This window comes from Acartia tonsa, chromosome 5 (genome assembly GCF_053477335.1).
Source record: "Acartia tonsa isolate MP-2025a chromosome 5, ASM5347733v1, whole genome shotgun sequence".
Classification (NCBI taxonomy): domain Eukaryota; kingdom Metazoa; phylum Arthropoda; class Copepoda; order Calanoida; family Acartiidae; genus Acartia; species Acartia tonsa.
This window is the reverse complement of record NC_137264.1, coordinates 2340552-2360239: the sequence shown is the minus strand read 5'-3', so window position 1 is coordinate 2360239 and position 19688 is coordinate 2340552. Positions and strand designations below refer to the sequence as shown.

General features: G+C 34.5%; 2 protein-coding genes across 11 annotated transcripts in view; both read right to left on the bottom strand.

The window, feature by feature from the left end:
- LOC145318526 (serine/threonine-protein phosphatase CPPED1-like) overlaps positions 1-1372 on the bottom strand; it is an 11323-nt gene extending 9951 nt beyond the window's left edge. For 5 of the 6 annotated variants that reach the window (XR_013879369.1, XR_013879370.1, XR_013879371.1 and 2 more), the window contains exons 1-3: positions 1329-1367; positions 922-1032; positions 301-366 (exon numbers count right to left, since the gene is read on the bottom strand). Coding sequence is in view for 3 of the 6 variants with exons in the window: in XM_080159840.1 (XP_080015966.1) it covers positions 301-366; positions 922-1032; positions 1329-1364 (213 nt within the window). In the remaining 3 variants the exon portion in view is untranslated. Of the gene's footprint in view, positions 1-300; positions 367-921; positions 1033-1328 lie in introns of all 6 variants that reach the window. The other variant, XM_080159839.1, reaches the window with a different exon arrangement.
- Positions 1366-19688, bottom strand: LOC145318525 (serine/threonine-protein phosphatase CPPED1-like). 5 transcript variants are annotated; one of them, XM_080159836.1, is made up of 14 exons: positions 19569-19688; positions 18753-18863; positions 18160-18237; positions 17477-17565; positions 16744-16832; positions 15498-15574; positions 14568-14637; positions 14128-14225; positions 13068-13143; positions 11937-12074; positions 5417-5531; positions 2141-2161; positions 1801-1837; positions 1366-1625 (listed from the first exon to the last, which is right to left on the bottom strand). In XM_080159836.1, exons 1-11 carry the CDS (start codon positions 19602-19604, stop codon positions 5470-5472), a joined length of 924 nt encoding a protein of 307 aa, XP_080015962.1. In that variant the 5' UTR covers positions 19605-19688; the 3' UTR covers positions 1366-1625; positions 1801-1837; positions 2141-2161; positions 5417-5469. The 5 variants fall into 5 exon arrangements, with proteins under 5 accessions (XP_080015962.1, XP_080015961.1, XP_080015960.1 ...); XM_080159835.1 differs by lacking the exon at positions 2141-2161 and having other exon boundaries at positions 5407-5531; XM_080159834.1 differs by having other exon boundaries at positions 1366-1837.

Genomic DNA, 19688 nt, shown 5'->3' with positions numbered 1-19688 from the left:
TCTCTGCGGAGAGCGTCATTCATTACGGTGACTTAATTTGGGACACCTGCCATACTAGGCGAGGGTGAGGTAATAATGAGTAGCCGTCATGAGATAGCGGGTCAAGTCATAATGTGCTTGAACGTGGAGCTTGATAGCCCTAGTGGCTATACAAAAGTGTCTCAGCCTACTTCATGACTACTTAGGTCCAAACCCTAAGAAACTATGGCTAATCAATCAAAAAACTGAGCACTGCATGTGGATATATTTACATTTGTCCATGGTATCCCTCTTCTTATTTAAGGCTGCGGTGAAAAGTACCTGTACAGCTATCCTGCAAAGCTCCAGTTCCTGGTCCCAATTTGAGTCTGGGTATTGGTGGCCATCCTACAAGGTAAAAACAATAGGTACAAATTTTCATAAAAATACAAATACTACACTGAGATCCAAATGAATACGCAAATACGAATTTTAAGACTAGCGACTTCGTTATTCATTTAGTAAGATTGTACAATGTACTATGAATAATTAATATTGAATGTAGATGAATATTTTTTTGGTTCAACAATATTTCCCCCCATTACAGTTCTTGAGATCTTGTGCTGCATTAGTGCTGATTAATATAAAATTAACAATGTAAAATAGTAACTAAAAGATACATCCATCATCTACATTTTATATTTATGGTAAAATCATCTAAAATGGATCTGCCCAATTATTTGGTTCTTAGTGAAGAATAAAAACTTCAAGCATAAAATTTTCCATTGTTTGAGTTAGGAAACTTTTAATTTTAATATAGCAGATATTGAAAAAAGTTTTAGTTTATTCCTTCTTTTATGCTAAATAATAACAAACCCTCTAATAAATATCCAACCCTCACAACTTCTCTAAAGTCGCTGAAAATAAACCCCCCTTCCTGGAAGTTCTAACATGTCACCTGACCTGTCCATTGGATCCATAATTGTACATGAGCCCTAGTTGGGTGTCTGCTCCTTGGATAAAGAAAAATGGTCCGTCCCAGTCTTTGTTCTTCTCCAAGAGAAATCTTGTATTCTAAAAGCAAATAATTATTCACAAGTATTTAAATGCTAATAAAACAGGGTCGTGTGGATAAAAAGGAGGGCGCATGTTTCAAATTTTTGACCTTATACAAAGATAAAAAGATAATTGAGATCCTATCTGTAGATTTTATAAATTTTATTTTAGCCACAATCCCTTTTTTTTGGTCAATGCTTTCGCAATTCTAAAACTTTTATACTGCATATAACTTGCATTAATTTGAACAATAAAAACTTATTTACGGTTATATGCAGCAATTTAATATGTTTCTTTATGAAAGTAGGTATTACCTTCAAAATACGTCCAGACGCTTTCAAAATTGTCATCTTTTTCTGAAATTATACATATGTTATATTTAAGTTAATTATAATATCACAGAGAAGTTATTAAGGATAAGTTAATGAAAGATTAATATTATTCTTTAATATATACAATCATAAAAATTTATAGGTAATACTATTTATCAGGTATAAATCAAAACATATCATCATTAATGAGAATTAAAATTAGAAAGGAAAGGGTTATAATTACATAGAAACATCCCAAAAAAACTAAAAAGGGCTCCCTAGAAAGGGTTTTTACAAAGTCTTATTTAATTGAATATTTTGGGTATGGTCCCTTTCGTGACCAGGCTCTTAAAGAGCAGTTCGTCGTATTTTCACAGAAGCTTTTGATAGATGGTAGGTTAAGTTCGGTTAAGTTGGGTTAGGTGATTAGAGCCCTTGAAATAGGGGGGAAAAGTTGTCACGATCGGGACTATACCCAATATTTTTAGTAAATATCATGGAGCTTTAACTTTCTGTAATTTTTTTTTTCTCGTATTCATTCGAATCCGGTGGATATGAACCGGTTCTCATCAATTCGAAAAAAACTATGTCTAGCATCGAATTATATCCAGCTTTCTACGAATATAAAAAATGTACAATCATAAGATTAAAACCAGTTTTTTTTTTGTTTTTTTTTTATTTTTTTTTTTAACCGGTGCCTTCGGCACCTCGGGGCTAAAAAAAACTAGTTTTAATCTTATAATTGTACATTCTATATCCGCGGAAAGCCGTTTATAATACGATGCGAGAAATAACTATTAATATCCTCCATTTACGAGATCTTTACAAGCTTAATCCAGGGCAGGAGGTACTTCTTGAAGTACTGGGGGATATTGACGTCCCTCCCCTTACCAGTCACCCTTCCTTCCAGGGATATGGAAGGTTTGCGTAGGACTAACTATCCTACCTGTAAAAATCCCAACAGTTAGCGAAAACACCCACAGAACCTCAAACACTTATGGCTTTCACACAGCCAGAGGTGTACATGAAACAAGAACTGTTGGAACTGATGCTCAGTTTACTGAGAATATGAAAGATGATGGTCAAATCCGAAAGGAAGCTATCAACTTGATGACAGGACCAATAAGTTCTAAGCAAAGCTGTAAGATAGGAACCTGGAATGTTAGAACAATGTATGAGTCAACTAAAACAGCCCAAGTAGTTAAAGAAATGACAAGTTACAATATTGGAATACTTGGAATTGCGGAATGTAGATGGACAGGACAAGGACAAACTACAACCAAAGATGGCCACCTAATACTTTATTCTGGTCATGAAAGCCAACATATGTATGGTGTTGCTATAATTATTCAAAAACGACATGTCAATTCACTAATAGACTGGAAACCTATATCAGACAGAATAATTAAGGCTAGATTCCAATCAAGGCATTGCAAGTTGACTATTATCCAATGCTACGCCCCAACAAATGACAAAGATGGAGAAGTAAAACAAGAGTTTTATGATCAACTGCAATCAATCAGAAACTCAGTACCCAAACATGACATGTGCCTAGTTCTTGAAGATATGAATGCTAAAGTAGGAACTGACAGGACTGGAGTGGAGAACGCAATGGGACACTTTGGTATAGGTACAAGAAATGAAAATGGAGAACTTTTAATTGAATTCTGTTTAAATAATGATATGGTTGTAGGAGGTACACTATTCCAACACAAAAACATTCACAAATATACCTGGACAACGCCTGATGGACAAACAAGAAACATGATTGACCACATTATGATCAATAGAAAATGGGTCAAGTCAATGCAAGACTGTAGGAGTTACAGAGGAGCCGACATATTTAGTGACCATGAACTAGTTGTCAGTAAGATTAAATTAAAGCTGAAGCGTACTGGCCATGATAAAAAGAGTGAGATTGGTAGACAATATGATTCTTCAAGATTAAAGGACCCTGTGATAAAGAATGAATTTGTCTTAAAACTCAGAAATAGATTTCAAGTCTTAGAGGACCTAAATGACGAGACTGAGATCACATGGACTTCAATTAAAGAAAACTTTCAATCTACTGCTAAGGAAATCCTAGGACACAAGAAACCAGAGAAAAAGGACTGGATCTCTGAAGAAACATGGATCAAAATAGAAGAGAGAAAGAAGCTCAAAAACAAAATCCATAATGCTCAACATTTGGCTGACATGAGCAATTTAAAAGCTGAATATACTGCTAAAGACAAAGAAGTCAAAAAGTGCACAAGGAAAGACAAGAGAGATTACATTGACAATCTGGCTGAAAAGGCCCAAAGAGCAGCTGACTTTGGTAACATGAAAACAGTATACAACATAACCAAGCAATTAAGTGGCAAATATAGCAAAAAGAGTGGTGAAACTATCAGGGCTAAAGATGGTAAATTACTCACTACAGAAAAAGAAGTTGCTGAAAGGTGGAAATCACATTTTGAAGAAGTGTTGAACAGACCTGAACCAGAAATTACTGCTGAACCAGAACCAGGACATGAAATAGACATAGACACACGACCACCAACTATTCAAGAAGTTAAAGCTGCTATACATAGTCTAAAGAATGACAAAGCACCAGGACCTGACTTGATAACTGCCGAAATGCTTAAGGCAGACATAGATCTTTCTGCTAGGACTCTAACTGATCTCTTTGGTAAAATTTGGAGGCAAGAAAAGATACCAACGGACTGGTCTAAAGGTATAATCATAAAACTACCTAAGAAGGGAGAATTGAACAATTGTGATAATTGGAGAGGAATTATGCTGCTTTCTATCCCAAGCAAGGTCCTATGTAAAGTTATTTTAAACAGAATTGATGAGAAAATTGACAATAAACTAATGGAAGAACAAGCTGGATTCCGTGCTGGAAAGGGCTGTGTTGACCAAATTTTCACCCTTAGGACGGTTATTGAACAATGTGTTGAATTTAACAAGCCACTCCATGTAAATTTTGTTGATTTCTCTAAGGCCTTTGACTCCATACACAGACAAACACTTTGGAAAATACTAAGAAGTTATGGTATACCTGAAAAGATGATAATTATGATAACTAAATTCTATGACAACTTCCAAGCCTGTGTTTCAGTTGGAAACAATAAGACATCTGATTTCTTTAGAATAAGCACTGGAGTTAGACAGGGATGCATTTTATCACCTATTCTATTTATATTAGTCATTGACTGGGTGATGAAGAAAACCACAGAGGACGAAAAACGTGGTCTCCAGCTGGGCATACTAGGACACCTAGAGGATCTGGACTTTGCTGATGACCTGGCACTGATTTCAGAAACAATCAAACATCTACAAGCTAAAACAGATAGACTAGTCAAATATGCAGGACAAGTCGGGCTCTTTGTCAATGTCAAGAAGACCGAAATTATGAATATACCTACAAACCCTGATCAAAATATAACAATAAATGGTGAACAATTGACACAAAGCAACAAATTCACCTATCTGGGGAGTGTTATCAGCAACGAAAATGGCTCAAAAGCTGATATTAAGACCAGGATTGATAAGGCTAGGGTTGCTTTCAACAGTCTACACAACATTTGGAATTCAAAGAAACTTGCTCTGAAAACAAAAATCAGACTTTACAACAGTAATGTGAAATCAGTTCTTCTTTATGGAGCTGAATGCTGGAGAACTGTGAAAACTGAAACAAATCAACTTAATGCATTTCACAATAGCTGCCTAAGAAGAATTTGCAAAATATTCTGGCCAAACAAAATATCAAACATTGAGCTGCATGCTAAGACGAAGTGCAATAGTATTGAAGCAGAAGTGAAATATAAAAGACTAAGGTGGCTAGGACATGTGCTCAGAATGGAACAAAATAGGTTTCCAAAAAAGTGCTTAAAATGGAACCCCACCACTGGTAAACGTAAACGGGGACAACCAAAAATGACCTGGAGGCGGAGCACTGAAAAGGACCTCTTTGATTTGGAATTAACATGGGGAGAAGCTGAAGCACTTGCCAAAAAAAGAAATTCATGGAGGAACAAGGTGTCCGTATTCTCTGGACTCAACAGTCAAAAAGAGAGATGCGCCTGATGATGATGACAAGCTTAATCACAGTTTAAGAATCAATGCAAATAAAATGTAAATTTTTCTAATAATTTTTTTTCTACATGTTGATTTGGGTAGGAAAGTCGTCCAAGGAGTAATACTCATGTTCTATGGTTTCTTCTGAAAAAAAATTATCATAATTACTTTATATACAAGCACCTAGAGGCCTCTAAGGGTGTACTAGGCCAGAGTAAAGAGGGCCAGTATTTTGAACTACAAAGGGGGGGGGGGGGGGGGAAGGAACTTGAAACAGCTATCTGTGGGATGAAAATGGAAGACATCTTTTCTGCAAAAACATTACACGTTATTTGAACGGTAATATAATTTACCTAAAAAACATTACAATTAGTAAAAGGTAAATTATATATAAAAAATTTAAAATTTAAGAACTAAATTTAAAAAACTAAAATCATTTAAGTTTTACAATCAAAAATTAAATTGACTAGATTATTAATACTCTTTTAAAGGGTTTCTTATGAATAAGTTTCTTACTTCAGACATCATGGGTTGAAAGGCACAAAGCATAGGATCTTAAGTGTCGAATTCCTCATGAAAGTTATGGCATTAGACCAGAAAGAGGCCAGATTCGCCAAAAGAAAAACCATCAAAAAGGGTTGATACTCCGGGGACGTCACCATAGCTTTGTCCTTTAGGATCACAAGTAAAGCATAACTAGAACATAATTGACAAAGGTCTGAAAAACATTAACTATAGTTGACTCTTAAATAAAAGAAAATATTTGCTTTTACTTTAAAAGAAGAAACAAAATAAATGTAAAGAAAACTTTGAATTATTTTAAAAAAATAATATTAAATTAAATTAAGATAATTAAACTAAAATCACTGAATTATTGAAGTTGAAACATTAATTGTGAAGAGACAACTGAACAATTAAATGAAATAATATTGAAAAGTAATATTACAATGTAACAGAGAGAGAGAGAGAGGGGGGGGGGGGGTAGTCAAGTACAAATGAGTTAGAACAAAACAAGTTTGAAGAAACAAGAAAATTTGTACTTTAAAACTTTGAGAAAGAAAGGGTTGTAAAAACCAGAAGCTAAACACAAAAATCTAGTTTGAGCTTATTTGAAAGGGTGAATAAATATGACAGTGTCCATACAAAACATATAATATAATAACACATATATGTCAAATAAGAGCAAATAATGCAGTCAGATGTTTAACTACAAAATTAGGGTAAAAAAGGGGATTGATACTTTCAGTGTCATTTCGACTACAACACTCCCGACAAACAAAAAAGTATCAATACACTTTTTAAATACAAAAGATTTAGTCTAAAAAAAAATTGGTCAATAGTCAATTAGCAAAAGGCACAAAGCATAGGATCTTAAGTATCGAATTCCTCATGAAGGTTGTGGGATTAGACCAGAAGTAGTCCAGATTCACCAAAGGAAAGACCATCTAAAAGGGTTGACACTCCGGGGACGTCACCATAGCTTTAGGCCAGTGAGAATGTAAATGTGTGTGTGTGTGTGTGTGTAGCCTCGGCACTGTTCATCATTCTGTTAATAATTTCGTCATCAAGTTCCATCCAGTTTTAGAAATGCTGTAACAGCAGAAGGTTTTTTCCATAAGTCGATAGGTTTAAGATTTGTTGGTTTTGCCGGGCAGTTGAAAAGATGTGTGACATCATGTGGGGAGATATTACAGTTGGGACAGTGATCATAAGCGGATTCTTGAATTCTATACAGATAGCTATTTAATTTTCTTGAAAATCCACTCCTTAGTTGGGCGAGACTTGTTCTTGCTTTCCTTTTCAGGTTCAGTTCACTTTTGTGAACTTCTGGAGGTCGGGTTCCAAGGACTCGATAATTTGAATATTTGGAAATGCATGTTTTGACTACTTTTGTGTGTAGACGTTTCAGACCTTTTTTATAAGATGGTTTGTTGGTGATAGGAAGGCATTGGCGGACATTTGACTTGAGATCAATAGCAGTAGACTTCATTTTACGTTGTGGTGGTGGTCTATCAAGGTGTTTCTGTCCAGGGTGGCCGGGTAGGTGCATGGCAAGTACATACTGTTCAGTAAGTAGCATAGCATGATCTTTTATGGGTAGAACTTTAGTTTCTTGGTGTAAATGATCAATACTAGACATGACCAGGCAACCTGTTGCTATCCGTAGGGCTTTGTTTTGTGCAATTTGTAGGTCCTTCCAATTGCTGTCGCTAATGATTGGGCTCCAGACAGGGGTGCCATATTCTAGAACACTTCGTCCGAGAGATTTATAGGTAAGAATAAGATTTTCTTTTTCTTGGCCCCAATCAGATCCAGCAATGGCTTTCATCATATTAATCTTTGGTTTATATTTATCTAAACTTGCCTGAATATGATGAGAAAAATTAAGGTGAGGATCAAAAGTAACTCCAAGGAGTTTTGGGTGTTTTTCAAGAGGAACTAACTTATCTTTAAGGAAGATTTGTGGATGGTAGTTGGCTTGTTTCCTATCAGAGGTAAACAGAGTGACAGTTGATTTCTCTGGGGAGACAGATAATTCTCGTTCATCTAGATATTCAAGAAGAGACTTCATATAATCATTCAGTTTTAGAGATAGTTCATTCAGATCAGTTCCAGATGTATAAACAGAAATATCATCTGCATATTGGATGATCTTGATACCTGCAGGTGGTGATGGAAGTTTAGACAGGTAAAAACTGAATAAAAGGGGTGAGGTTACAGCTCCCTGTGGTACTCCTGTTCTGATGTTAGTTGAGGCCGATTTCTTGGTCCTGAATTGTACTCTTGATTGTCTACCTTTTAAATAACAGTTAAGCCAACGTTTTACACCTTCAGGAAGGGAAGATGCATTCAGATCTTTAATAAGTTTATCCAGCGATACCATATCAAATGCCTTTGATAAGTCAAGCTGGACTAATATTGTACGATCAGGTGGAAGATTTTTGTTGAAACCTTGAGCAACAGCCTCGGTAAAATCATACAATGCAGTAACTGTAGAGTGATCAGATCTGAATCCATGTTGAAAATCTGGAAGTTCAAGATTGTTTGTAAGGGTAGGTAATAGCAGGCGTTCCAAAATTTTAATTGCAGGGCAGAGAAGGCTGACAGGTCTGTAGGATTTGGAATCATCAGGATCTTTTCCAGGTTTAGGGAGCGGGATTATAATGGAGGATTTCCAAATTGCAGGAATCTTGCAGGTTGATGAAGAGAGATTGAAAATTTTTGTAAGATAGGAAATTCCATTTGGTCCTAAATGTTTCAGGTGTAAGTTAGATATTTTATCAGGTCCCAGGGCTTTGGAAGATTTACTCTGTTTAATAGCTTCTTTGGTTTGTTCAGCTGTATGAGTTGGATGGTCATTTAAGTTATTTTTTCTGATATCTTTGGTGATCTTTCTACTCTCTTTAGAGCTTTTATGGTGAACAACTGAAGAATATTGCTTATTAAAGAATTTAGCTATTTTTGATGGATTGGAGATATATTTTCCTTTAAATTTTATTGGTTGATTTCCTGATTCTTGATTTTTGCCATTTATTCTTTTAAGTAATTTAAAGAGTTTGGTAGAACAGGAACGATCAACTTTTTCAACTTCTTGCTTCCATTTTTCTTTTCTGTGGTTTATTACCAAATCACTGATTTCTTGGTTTAAAATCTTGATGTTATCAGACATAGGATCATTATTTCTTAACTCGTCTCTTTCTTTTATAAGAGCTGCGGCTTCCCTAGGTACTTCAGGATAAACTGTTTTAATTCTGCCTTGAGGTATGCATAGATTAGATACTTTATTAATAATTTTTCTAAATTTCTTTTCCCCTTGATATACATCTTCCGGATCCTCTAATTTACTAAATTCTTCTTCGGTTAATGATGAAAAAGTTGCCCAATCTGCTTTATTAAAATTAACAAATGTTCTTCTATTACTGTACTGTTCTTGGAAATCTGCTTGAATTTTTAAAACTATAGGTAAATGATCAGAGTTTAGTGCGGTTATTACATCCCATTCTATCACAGGTAGGAGAGAGAGACTAGCTAGACTAATGTCAGGTGAGGTAGGTTGACCAGATGTAGGTAATCTTGTAGGTTTATCACAGTTAAGAGTTCCAAAATTTGAGTTGGATATATCTTCAGAAAGTTTTTCTCCTCTGGTGTCTTTGATGGTTGAGTGCCAGAGTGAGTCATGAGCATTAAAATCCCCTAAAATGATGGCATCGCCCAGAGATAGGATTCTGGAGAAATCTGGATTATACCCAGGAGTACAGCTTGTGACTGGGGGTACATATACATTTATGATGGTAATGTCAGCTATTTTAATTCCTGCGGTTTCTATATGGAGGTCAGGTGGTGAGTCAGGTAACTTTTGGTATTGAATACTGTTGTGAACAATGAAGGCAAGTCCACCTCCAGCATCCTTTGTTCGGTCCTTTCTTATCAAAACATAATCACCAAGATTGGGGAGGGTTGAAGATTCATTAAGTTTTGTTTCTTGAATTGCTGCTATTTTAATTTGATTTGCTTTCATAAATGAAATAATTTCTATAATTTTACTTCTAAGCCCATTACAGTTGAATTGAAGTAGTTTGAAACTGTCCTTGACAATATATGGAGTTTTACTTTTCTTGACGCATTTGGAGCATTGCCAGTTAGATGACCATTCTTTAACACTTTTTAGTTCACTACAATTATTTGTTTTTCTGACGTGGCACCATCTGTGACACTTGGAGCAAATTACTGATGGAGAGGCCCAGGTAACGTTTTGAGGACATACTGCACAAGGAAATATTTGGGGTCCAGGATTAGGTTCAATTCCAGCCATAATTAGTAAAAGTCTAATTAATGTTGGAGAGGGGTGTGAGGCAAAAAAGAAAGTTCAGAAGTAGGATGGCTTGATGACGTCCTTGATGTTGATGACGTTGAGTGCTGAGGAGAGAACGAAGAACTTTGCAGCCGGGATGTTGGTTGAGAATGTAAAGACACAATGAAGAAATAAATCAGAATCAAGAGAAATTCTAACTAATTTAGAGGAGTCAGTCATCTTGATTAACTGCAACACAAGCTGCAGTTGCTTCTTCAGCTTCAAAAAGAGGGTGTTGTTCCAGAAAATAAGGGTGTAGTCAGGATTGAAGTGGAGGTGAAAACAACTCCCATATAATCTTTAAATTATATTACTGTACTAGGCCAGAGTAAAGAGGGCCAGTATTTTGAACTACAAAGGGGGGGGGGGGGGGGGGAAGGAACTTGAAACAGCTATCTGTGGGATGAAAATGGAAGACATCTTTTCTGCAAAAACATTACACGTTATTTGAACGGTAATATAATTTACCTAAAAAACATTACAATTAGTAAAAGGTAAATTATATATAAAAAATTTAAAATTTAAGAACTAAATTTAAAAAACTAAAATCATTTAAGTTTTACAATCAAAAATTAAATTGACTAGATTATTAATACTCTTTTAAAGGGTTTCTTATGAATAAGTTTCTTACTTCAGACATCATGGGTTGAAAGGCACAAAGCATAGGATCTTAAGTGTCGAATTCCTCATGAAAGTTATGGCATTAGACCAGAAAGAGGCCAGATTCGCCAAAAGAAAAACCATCAAAAAGGGTTGATACTCCGGGGACGTCACCATAGCTTTGTCCTTTAGGATCACAAGTAAAGCATAACTAGAACATAATTGACAAAGGTCTGAAAAACATTAACTATAGTTGACTCTTAAATAAAAGAAAATATTTGCTTTTACTTTAAAAGAAGAAACAAAATAAATGTAAAGAAAACTTTGAATTATTTTAAAAAAATAATATTAAATTAAATTAAGATAATTAAACTAAAATCACTGAATTATTGAAGTTGAAACATTAATTGTGAAGAGACAACTGAACAATTAAATGAAATAATATTGAAAAGTAATATTACAATGTAACAGAGAGAGAGAGAGAGGGGGGGGGGGGGTAGTCAAGTACAAATGAGTTAGAACAAAACAAGTTTGAAGAAACAAGAAAATTTGTACTTTAAAACTTTGAGAAAGAAAGGGTTGTAAAAACCAGAAGCTAAACACAAAAATCTAGTTTGAGCTTATTTGAAAGGGTGAATAAATATGACAGTGTCCATACAAAACATATAATATAATAACACATATATGTCAAATAAGAGCAAATAATGCAGTCAGATGTTTAACTACAAAATTAGGGTAAAAAAGGGGATTGATACTTTCAGTGTCATTTCGACTACAACAAAGGGTACTAAAAGGAAAAAATTGTAGAAGGGATGGTCGTGGCAAGGTAGTCGACATTCCACTTCTAATTTTATTTTTAAAAGGAATAGAAAGGGAGGGAGGAGGGGCCGGGGGGGTCTAAGAGCTATTTCGGGTATAGTCCATTTTGTAACATCGCAACTTATGGGGCGATTCTTCGTATTTTTCACAGTAACTTTTCTCCTATTTCTAACCCTGCGGGGCAATGCTAGACATAATATTTCTGTATGGATGAGAACCTGTTCTAATCCACCGGATATTAATCGGGTTCGAATGAATACGGGAAAACATGATATTACCTGTGACAGTGACAACTCTCATTCCATTTTGATCCTGACCAAGCTGGCAGCCGATGGCTGACGTGACAACGACCTCTAGGTCTTTGTAATCTCCGCCAGCATTCTTGTGCAGATGTCCACAGAATATTTTTCTTATACCTGAAGAAAAAACAAATAAAAACAAGGATGACAACATCCATAAGTAGCGAAACACCAAAAATTCATGGAAGGACAAACAGACAAAAGAATTATTAAGGTGTTCAGTTGATAAATGTACAATAATTCTTAAAAATCAAGAAACCTTTCTGAAAAATTAATAAACAAGGATGACAACATCCATAAGTAGCGAAGGACAAACAGACAAAATGAACTATAGAGAAGATGCTGATAAATGTACAATAATTCTTAGAAATCACGAAACCTTTCTGAAATATTAATAAAAATATTTATTATGTCTTTTTAACATGACCGAGAGACTGACGGACAAAGTAAATTATAAAGTTGATGCTTATTGATACAGGGATTCTTCACCACAAATTTCAGCCGTCTATCTACAATAGCAGCCGAGATAATCGCATGTTCCCCTATAGCGTTAAGGACGGACAGAAAAAGTTAATTATAGAGTAGGTTCGATACTTATAACAGAAAAAAATATTTAATTACATTAATGCTGGTCAATAAGACACTTTATTTTTATTCAGAAAAAAACGCAATTTAACAATAACACTTGCTCTAAGAAAGTTCTGTAAAAAATTTAGATTTACAACTTTTATCATGGACGCAAATTCTTCTGAATGCAAAAATCTACAAAAAAAAACTGATGCAATATGCAAAACGAGGGTATACGCTAAATTTAGATAGCAATACTTATTTTCGGAAGGTATAATTTTCCCTATAGATTCACTTTTTATAGCTGAGTTTTGTTAACGTAGCTAAACTAAAAAATACTTTATCCATTTTAGTTTTGCCAAAATGTGAACACGTTCTAACCTATTACATGACCGGATTGTTCCTACACTATCTTATTATTGTCCTAAATTAGGATCTAAATCTAATATATCTGTTTACAGTATGGCTTCGAAACCGACTAATATCCGCTGGAATAGAACCGGTTCTCAGTCATAAGGAAATCATGTAAAAATGAGAACTAACCTTCTGCATAAAATTGATCTAATTTCTTGATTCTCATTTCATATCCAATGTTGAAATAGTCCTCTTCTTCATCAATCTAAATTAAAATAGCAGTTGTTAAATCAATACCAAAGTGTGTCTTTTAAATATAATGTTTTTTTTCTCGTATTATTCATTCGAATCCGGTGGATAGGAACCGGTTCTCATCCATACGAAAAAACTAAGTCTAGCATCGTATTATAACCAGCTTTCTACGAATATAAAAATGTACAATCATAAGATTAAAACCAGTTTTTTCAGCCGGTGCCTTCGGCACCTCGGGGCTAAAAAACTAGTTTTAATCTCATAATTGTACATTCTGTATATCCGAGGAAAGCCGTTTATAATACGATGCGAGAAATAACTATTCCAATTAATTTTTATTAGGACAAACTTGGCTTATTAAATTTTTGAATACTAACTATTCCAATTATTTGTGTTATATTTAGTAGCAAAGTTAATCTACAACAGTCCCTATTAGTATGAATTATTCGCAGGATCAAACATATTTTGAAAAGTGACAAAATCAATGTATAGAGCATTGGCGTGTTATGGGAAGGGGGGGGGGGGCTGTAAATACCTTCCTTAAAATTGAAATTGGAAAGAATATCGGCCCCTTTTTAACATCCCCAAAGTTTACACCATCGATGACTAAACCTGTGCCCGCTACTAATGTAAGGATAATTTCTATTAGAAACTAAAGCTTCGCTACTGTGGGATATAACTAACAGGGGTCCTTGCTTTTATTTGCAAAACATTTCATTGAATATTTACTAGGGTTGGGCCGGATACTTTTTCGGCCGGATACCAGATACCGGATATCCGGCTGATTTATAATGCCGGATATCCGGTTCCGGCCGGATATCTGGCCAACGTTCGATATCCGGCAATTTACCGGATATCCGGCGTCAAAAAACAGCCGGACTTCATGTAACCGGATAGTTTTAATATCCGGTATCCGGCCGGATATTGAAAATGACCGGATATCCGGCCGGATAACCGGCCAGACCGGATATCCGGCCCAACCCTAATATTTACTAACCTCTCCAAAAAACCACGGAATGTGTTGAAAGATTATGGTATGTTTTGCGTTTTTTCTTTCATCCATCTCTAACACTTGATTCAGCCATGCCTCTTGTGCTAAAAAAATAAATATTTACTGTATTTTGCGGATTAATTAATAAATAATTTGATAGGAAATCGGTTCGTTGCTACACTTTATCTACTTTTTTTTTGTCATGAAAGAAAAATTTTATTTTCAGTGGTTAATGTTTAATAACTTTAACACTCATCTAAAATGTTTTAAATTGGTATTAATTCGCTACTTATGAATATAGTTGTCCTAGTTTTGACTTTAATTCAAAAATATTTTTTTTGAAATAACAGCAAAATCCAGTCAAATTTGCCTGTTGTTATGACTCTACGAGGTATATATACAATACACCCCCCTCTCAATTAAAAAAAAAGAAAGCTAAAAATAACCTTCATATAAATCCTTTACATTAGTATGATCCTTATAATACTGAGAATTCAATACAATAAAGAAAACTCCCTAAAAACAAAAAGTTCAATAAAATAAAAAAGAATTAAAGAAAACAAAGACAATAATTTAATAAGAAGCGCAGCAATAACGAGATTATTACAGATAATATATATTTAGATTGATCATATGGAAAAGGTCATACAGTCAAACCACTGAATTGAGTTGCTTTCAAACATGTCAATATAAAAGTATCAAGTGCAAATACAGGGTGTTTGTTTTAATAGGACAAAAACATTACTTAATTTTACAGACTTGCCATTGACAGAAGTTAATGGATCTTTATCTTAATTTCTTCATTAGGTTGGGGAGTTTTGTATAAGAAAAACATATTTAGCGATTTTCAACAAATTATACCTTAAAATCCGGTTTTCCAAAATACCTATTTTTGGAAGATTTTTATGGATCATGACAAATTTAAAGAGAGCGCAAAAATGCGCACATTTTTAAAATTTAAACTGCGCGGCTTGTGTTGATAATAGAAAAATGTTATGCATACCGTTAGAATCGTCATAAGCTGCACGCCTCAACCCAATGAAGAAATTAATATATAGATTATTAACTTCTGTCAATGACAAGTGGGTTTAATTAATGTAAAATAATGTTAAATTATGTAAAACAATTTTAACAACAAGGACAATTTGTCCATAAGTAGTGCAACACCATCCATCAACCCAGAAAAGTAAATTGTAATACACTAGGAATAGACTTAATAATGAGGTGCAATATTTATAACAAGTCGTACAGTGTTGTATGTTAACTCAGTCTATTTTATATCCTAAAATATTTCAAGTACTACTACCAACCATACGGACTTTATGGATGTTAAGACAAATCCAATTGTAGAGTAGCTGCGCTATGGCTTAGCTTACCTGGAATACAAAATAGAAGTAGTCATCTCCAAAGTCTTGTCTATACTTGTCTATGGTTTCATGGGTTGGAATATTACCTATAAGCCAGGGATTGGGGTCTCAGTTCAATATCAGGAATCAGGGAAAAGGGAATGATATTCTGACAAAGAATTCAAAAGGAAAATTTCCCCACAATCCCCTTCCCCTTTCCCTCCCCTTCTTACACACCCCTCTTCACTTACATCAAAAAAATATACTTCCACCATACTTTAAAAGGTTTTGTGATTTTTTTTTGTAGAATTGATTGTTAGAATAGCTACCCCTGATTAGGAATAAATGTATTTACAGTAACTTAGTAAGATAACTACCTATACTTTTCTATGCCCCAGGCTTTGTGATTTTAATTATTAAAAACGTTCCTATCTAGTTAAGGGGGGGGGGAAGTTTTGACACATTTGCGTAAACAGTGAGTATAGGCTTTATCTTTGGACTGAGAGGATAGGTTATTAGGGATAAAATCATTCTTATATGATGAATTTTCCCAAGTTTTAAGATTTTTTTGATTGGCCTCCAAGTTCAGGAGCTGCAGGCCTCCAGGTCCCCTCTGTACAGGTAAAAATTAAAAAAAAATATTTTTGAATGTTATTCACATATTTAAAGAAAAAAATTAATATTTTGTTTCATAAGTTGACTTCTAACTCTTCAAAAAAAATTATTTTTTTAATTTTTACCTGTACAGAGAGGACCTGGAGGCTTGCAGCTCTTGAACTTGAAGGCCTATCCAAAAAAAATCTTAAAACTTGGGAAAATTCATCATATAAGAAAGATTTTATTCCTAATAACCTATCCTCTCAGTCCATAGATAAAGCCTATACTCACTGTTTACGCAAATGTGTCAAAACTTCCCCCCCTCTTGTTTACTAGAGGATACAAAACAGAAAATGGTGGGTAGAGTACCCTTCCGCCAAAATAGTGCAAAAAACCTTCTTTTTACCTATATAAGAAGCCTTACCGTCAAGGTGAACCATATCGGTTCAACGTCTAGAGAGATCCTTTGCAACAGACATACAGAGACATACAGACCTACCACTTTTATAGGGATCTTATTTGGGTATTCAGATGATTTAGGGAATTTGTGTGCACGTCTAAAATATTTCCTTGGTAGAAAATGTATTTCAAAGGTCCATAGGAAAGCAGAAACTCGACTGAAATACTGTTAATTGGATCTTTTACAGCCGCTTAATCTAACTGTGTCCCTTATCCCTGCCTATATCACAGTTGCCACAGGCACAAAGGATTGGAATGGACGGATCCAGGTCAAGAAATGATTTCTTGTAATCTGCCAGCTGTTTTTCTCTACATAAAAAAGAAAATAAAAAACAACAATTATTTGGAGGTTCTTAGTCCTATACAATTGACCAAAAAAATCCAACATTTTTTCATTTGTTTGAAAAGGTAAAAACTATAGGCCTGTTTTTTTAAAAGAGCCTTTAAAAATGTACAAAGTTTTGTATTGATTAGACAATTCTGTTAAGCATGAAAAAAAAGCTGACACTAAAGGGGGGGGGGGGGTGTTTAATGCAACTATCTCGTAATCAGTGAGCAAATCATCACAAAACCTATCTCCACATAATACTCTATGCTGCTCCAAAACTTTTTCAAACGGTTCTAGCCGCTAGTTGCTGGTACTAGAAATCTAAAAATGTTTTTTTTTGTATCATTTCACATGATTTAAAGCAAAAATATGTTTCAAAACGTTGATTCCTACATAATTTATGGCAGATTTGCCCTAAAAATAGCCAAAAAACGGCTAAACGGCTGAGCCGTTAGCCGTTACTTTTTCAACTTTTTGTTCGATTTAGGGAAAATAGACCTACCAAAGATTACTCATGCAAAATTTTAGATCGAAATTCGAATTCTAAGTGCCATTTGCTCACTGATTACGAGATGGTTGCCCCCCCCCCCCCCCCTTTATAAAATGCTATAAATAAGAAACTTACTTGACATTAGGCCACTCGTCAGGAAAAGCATCCGTGTAGTCACCACACATTATGAAGAAAGCTGGCTTCGGTGACATGGTATTCATTTTCTTTGAAAAATTTTATTTTTAAATTAGGTTTTAAAAGTGAAGGGTGATTCTTGAAAATTAGTATATTCAAGTATTAAGACATTAAGAGACATAATTGAATATTTCAAAAATATTATTCTTTTTGGTTTTGAAAGGGAAGTGTGATTCTAGTCCAGATATAGAAGATCCATCTTTATTACTACGACGCCGTAGTATCCTTAATTTTTTACAATATCTAAAATAACCACGTCTGCTGGGTTAGCCTAACTCTAATTATTCTTTAAAAATTAATTGAACGCATTAAAAATCAAATTGAACGCTAAGAAAACCTATGTATAAAAATCTTACTATACACAAATGTTGAAATGTTGGAAATGATATATAAAACGTGGATTATTTGACAGGGGAAAATTTGTCGCAAATTTAGGATGCTAATATGGACCTTTTTTATTGTTCACTTCATTCATCCAGTAGATGTGGAGGGTATGGGGTAAATGAGGGAGGTATCGTTGTTTTAGTCAGCTGGGAGTATCACTTTATTAGAGTACATTAAAATATCGTACATCATCATATATTAATTGATGTCGGACACATCATGATATAGAGCAGCACTACCTGTATCTGTACCTGGACGGCCAATTTTGCAAGTTCCATTTCCACTTCCCATTTAGAATCTGGATAGGGTACTCCATCCTGCAGAAGATAAAGTTCATACCTTTGATTGCATGACCTTTATCTGTGGATATTAAGTGTGCATGGTAAACACTTGTTTTAAAGCCTATGAGAGTTAGATTAAGTTGAGTTAGTAGTTATTTTAGTGAGTACCCTCGCATGGTCGTAATCTTGGGTACTGTTAATCAGTTGAATCAAATGAAGTGAAGATACAAAATATAATTTTAGTTCAAATAAAATTTAAAATGAGTACCAAGTAACAGAGGGGGGGGGGGGGGACAATGGGCTCTTTATTACTTTAGTCTCCAAAGTTTTACAATAACGTTTTCTTATTCGTTGACTTCACAACTTTGGGGACTTTCACTGAATGTTAACTGGTTAGTTTATCAAGTTGAGTGTTCAAACGTTCAACCACTAATTTTAGTCTACAGAAGGGGTAATTTTGTGTGTCATCATTAGGGATGTACATAAATTTATCGGCCTTTGTCTTACCCCTTTAGATCCCTGACCTAAAATGCCTTCTTTTAAAATTTTACCGTTCCATCATTGCCCCAGTCGTAGGTAAGTCCTAATTGAGGATCAGATCCTTGGATAAAGAAGAAAGGTTCACTCCATTCTTTGTTTTTATCCAGTGAAAAACGCTCATCCTAAAACAAATTGTGCTTAGATAATGGAAAGAAAACAAAGAAGTGTGCTTTGTCGTATTTTCACAGTAGCTTTTCTCCAATTTCTAGCCCTTGCAGGGCGCTCTAACCCTGCGGGGAATCACTAACATTTACCTAACCTTCATCTATCATAAGCTTCAGTGAAAATACTCCACATAAAATACAAAGTTAAATAGAATTGGAGATTTTATAGGTGAGTAATTAAATTAATGTTTAATGGTGAAAGCAGTAAAACAAAACAAAAAAGTGTAACGAGTTGTAACTCCGCCCCTTTAAATGTCTATTTATATCAAGGAGTGTCTACTAGCCTACACATTTTACAGCTTTTCTTTTGAGACTGTCCGTCCGTATTCCATAACGGATTGTTAATTTGGGCACGTTTGAATGGTCCTATAAATTTTAAACTTTGCATGATGATTCTTGTTACAGTTTGAGTTAGGTACATTTAATAATCTTTACCAGAAAGTACGTACGTCTATTTGAAGCAAGAATTTTTATATACAATATTATTGTCCCAATAACTTGGTTTTTTAAATGCGAAATGTTGCGACACATTAATGGTCAAAGTTCTTCAATATCTAAAGTGTTCTTAAGTTTCAAATGACCGATTGTCCGCTTGTCATATTCTTTTAGCTTCGCTTTTTTAAATAATATTTATCGTCCTTGTTTAAATGGTAAGAAGCCTACTTGAATTATTCTATTAGACGCTTTCAAAACTGGCATTTTTTTGTCTGAAAAAAAATATTGTCATTAAAAAATCTTCTAAAAGTATCACAGCAAAGTAACTTAGGTCATTTGTGTAATTTT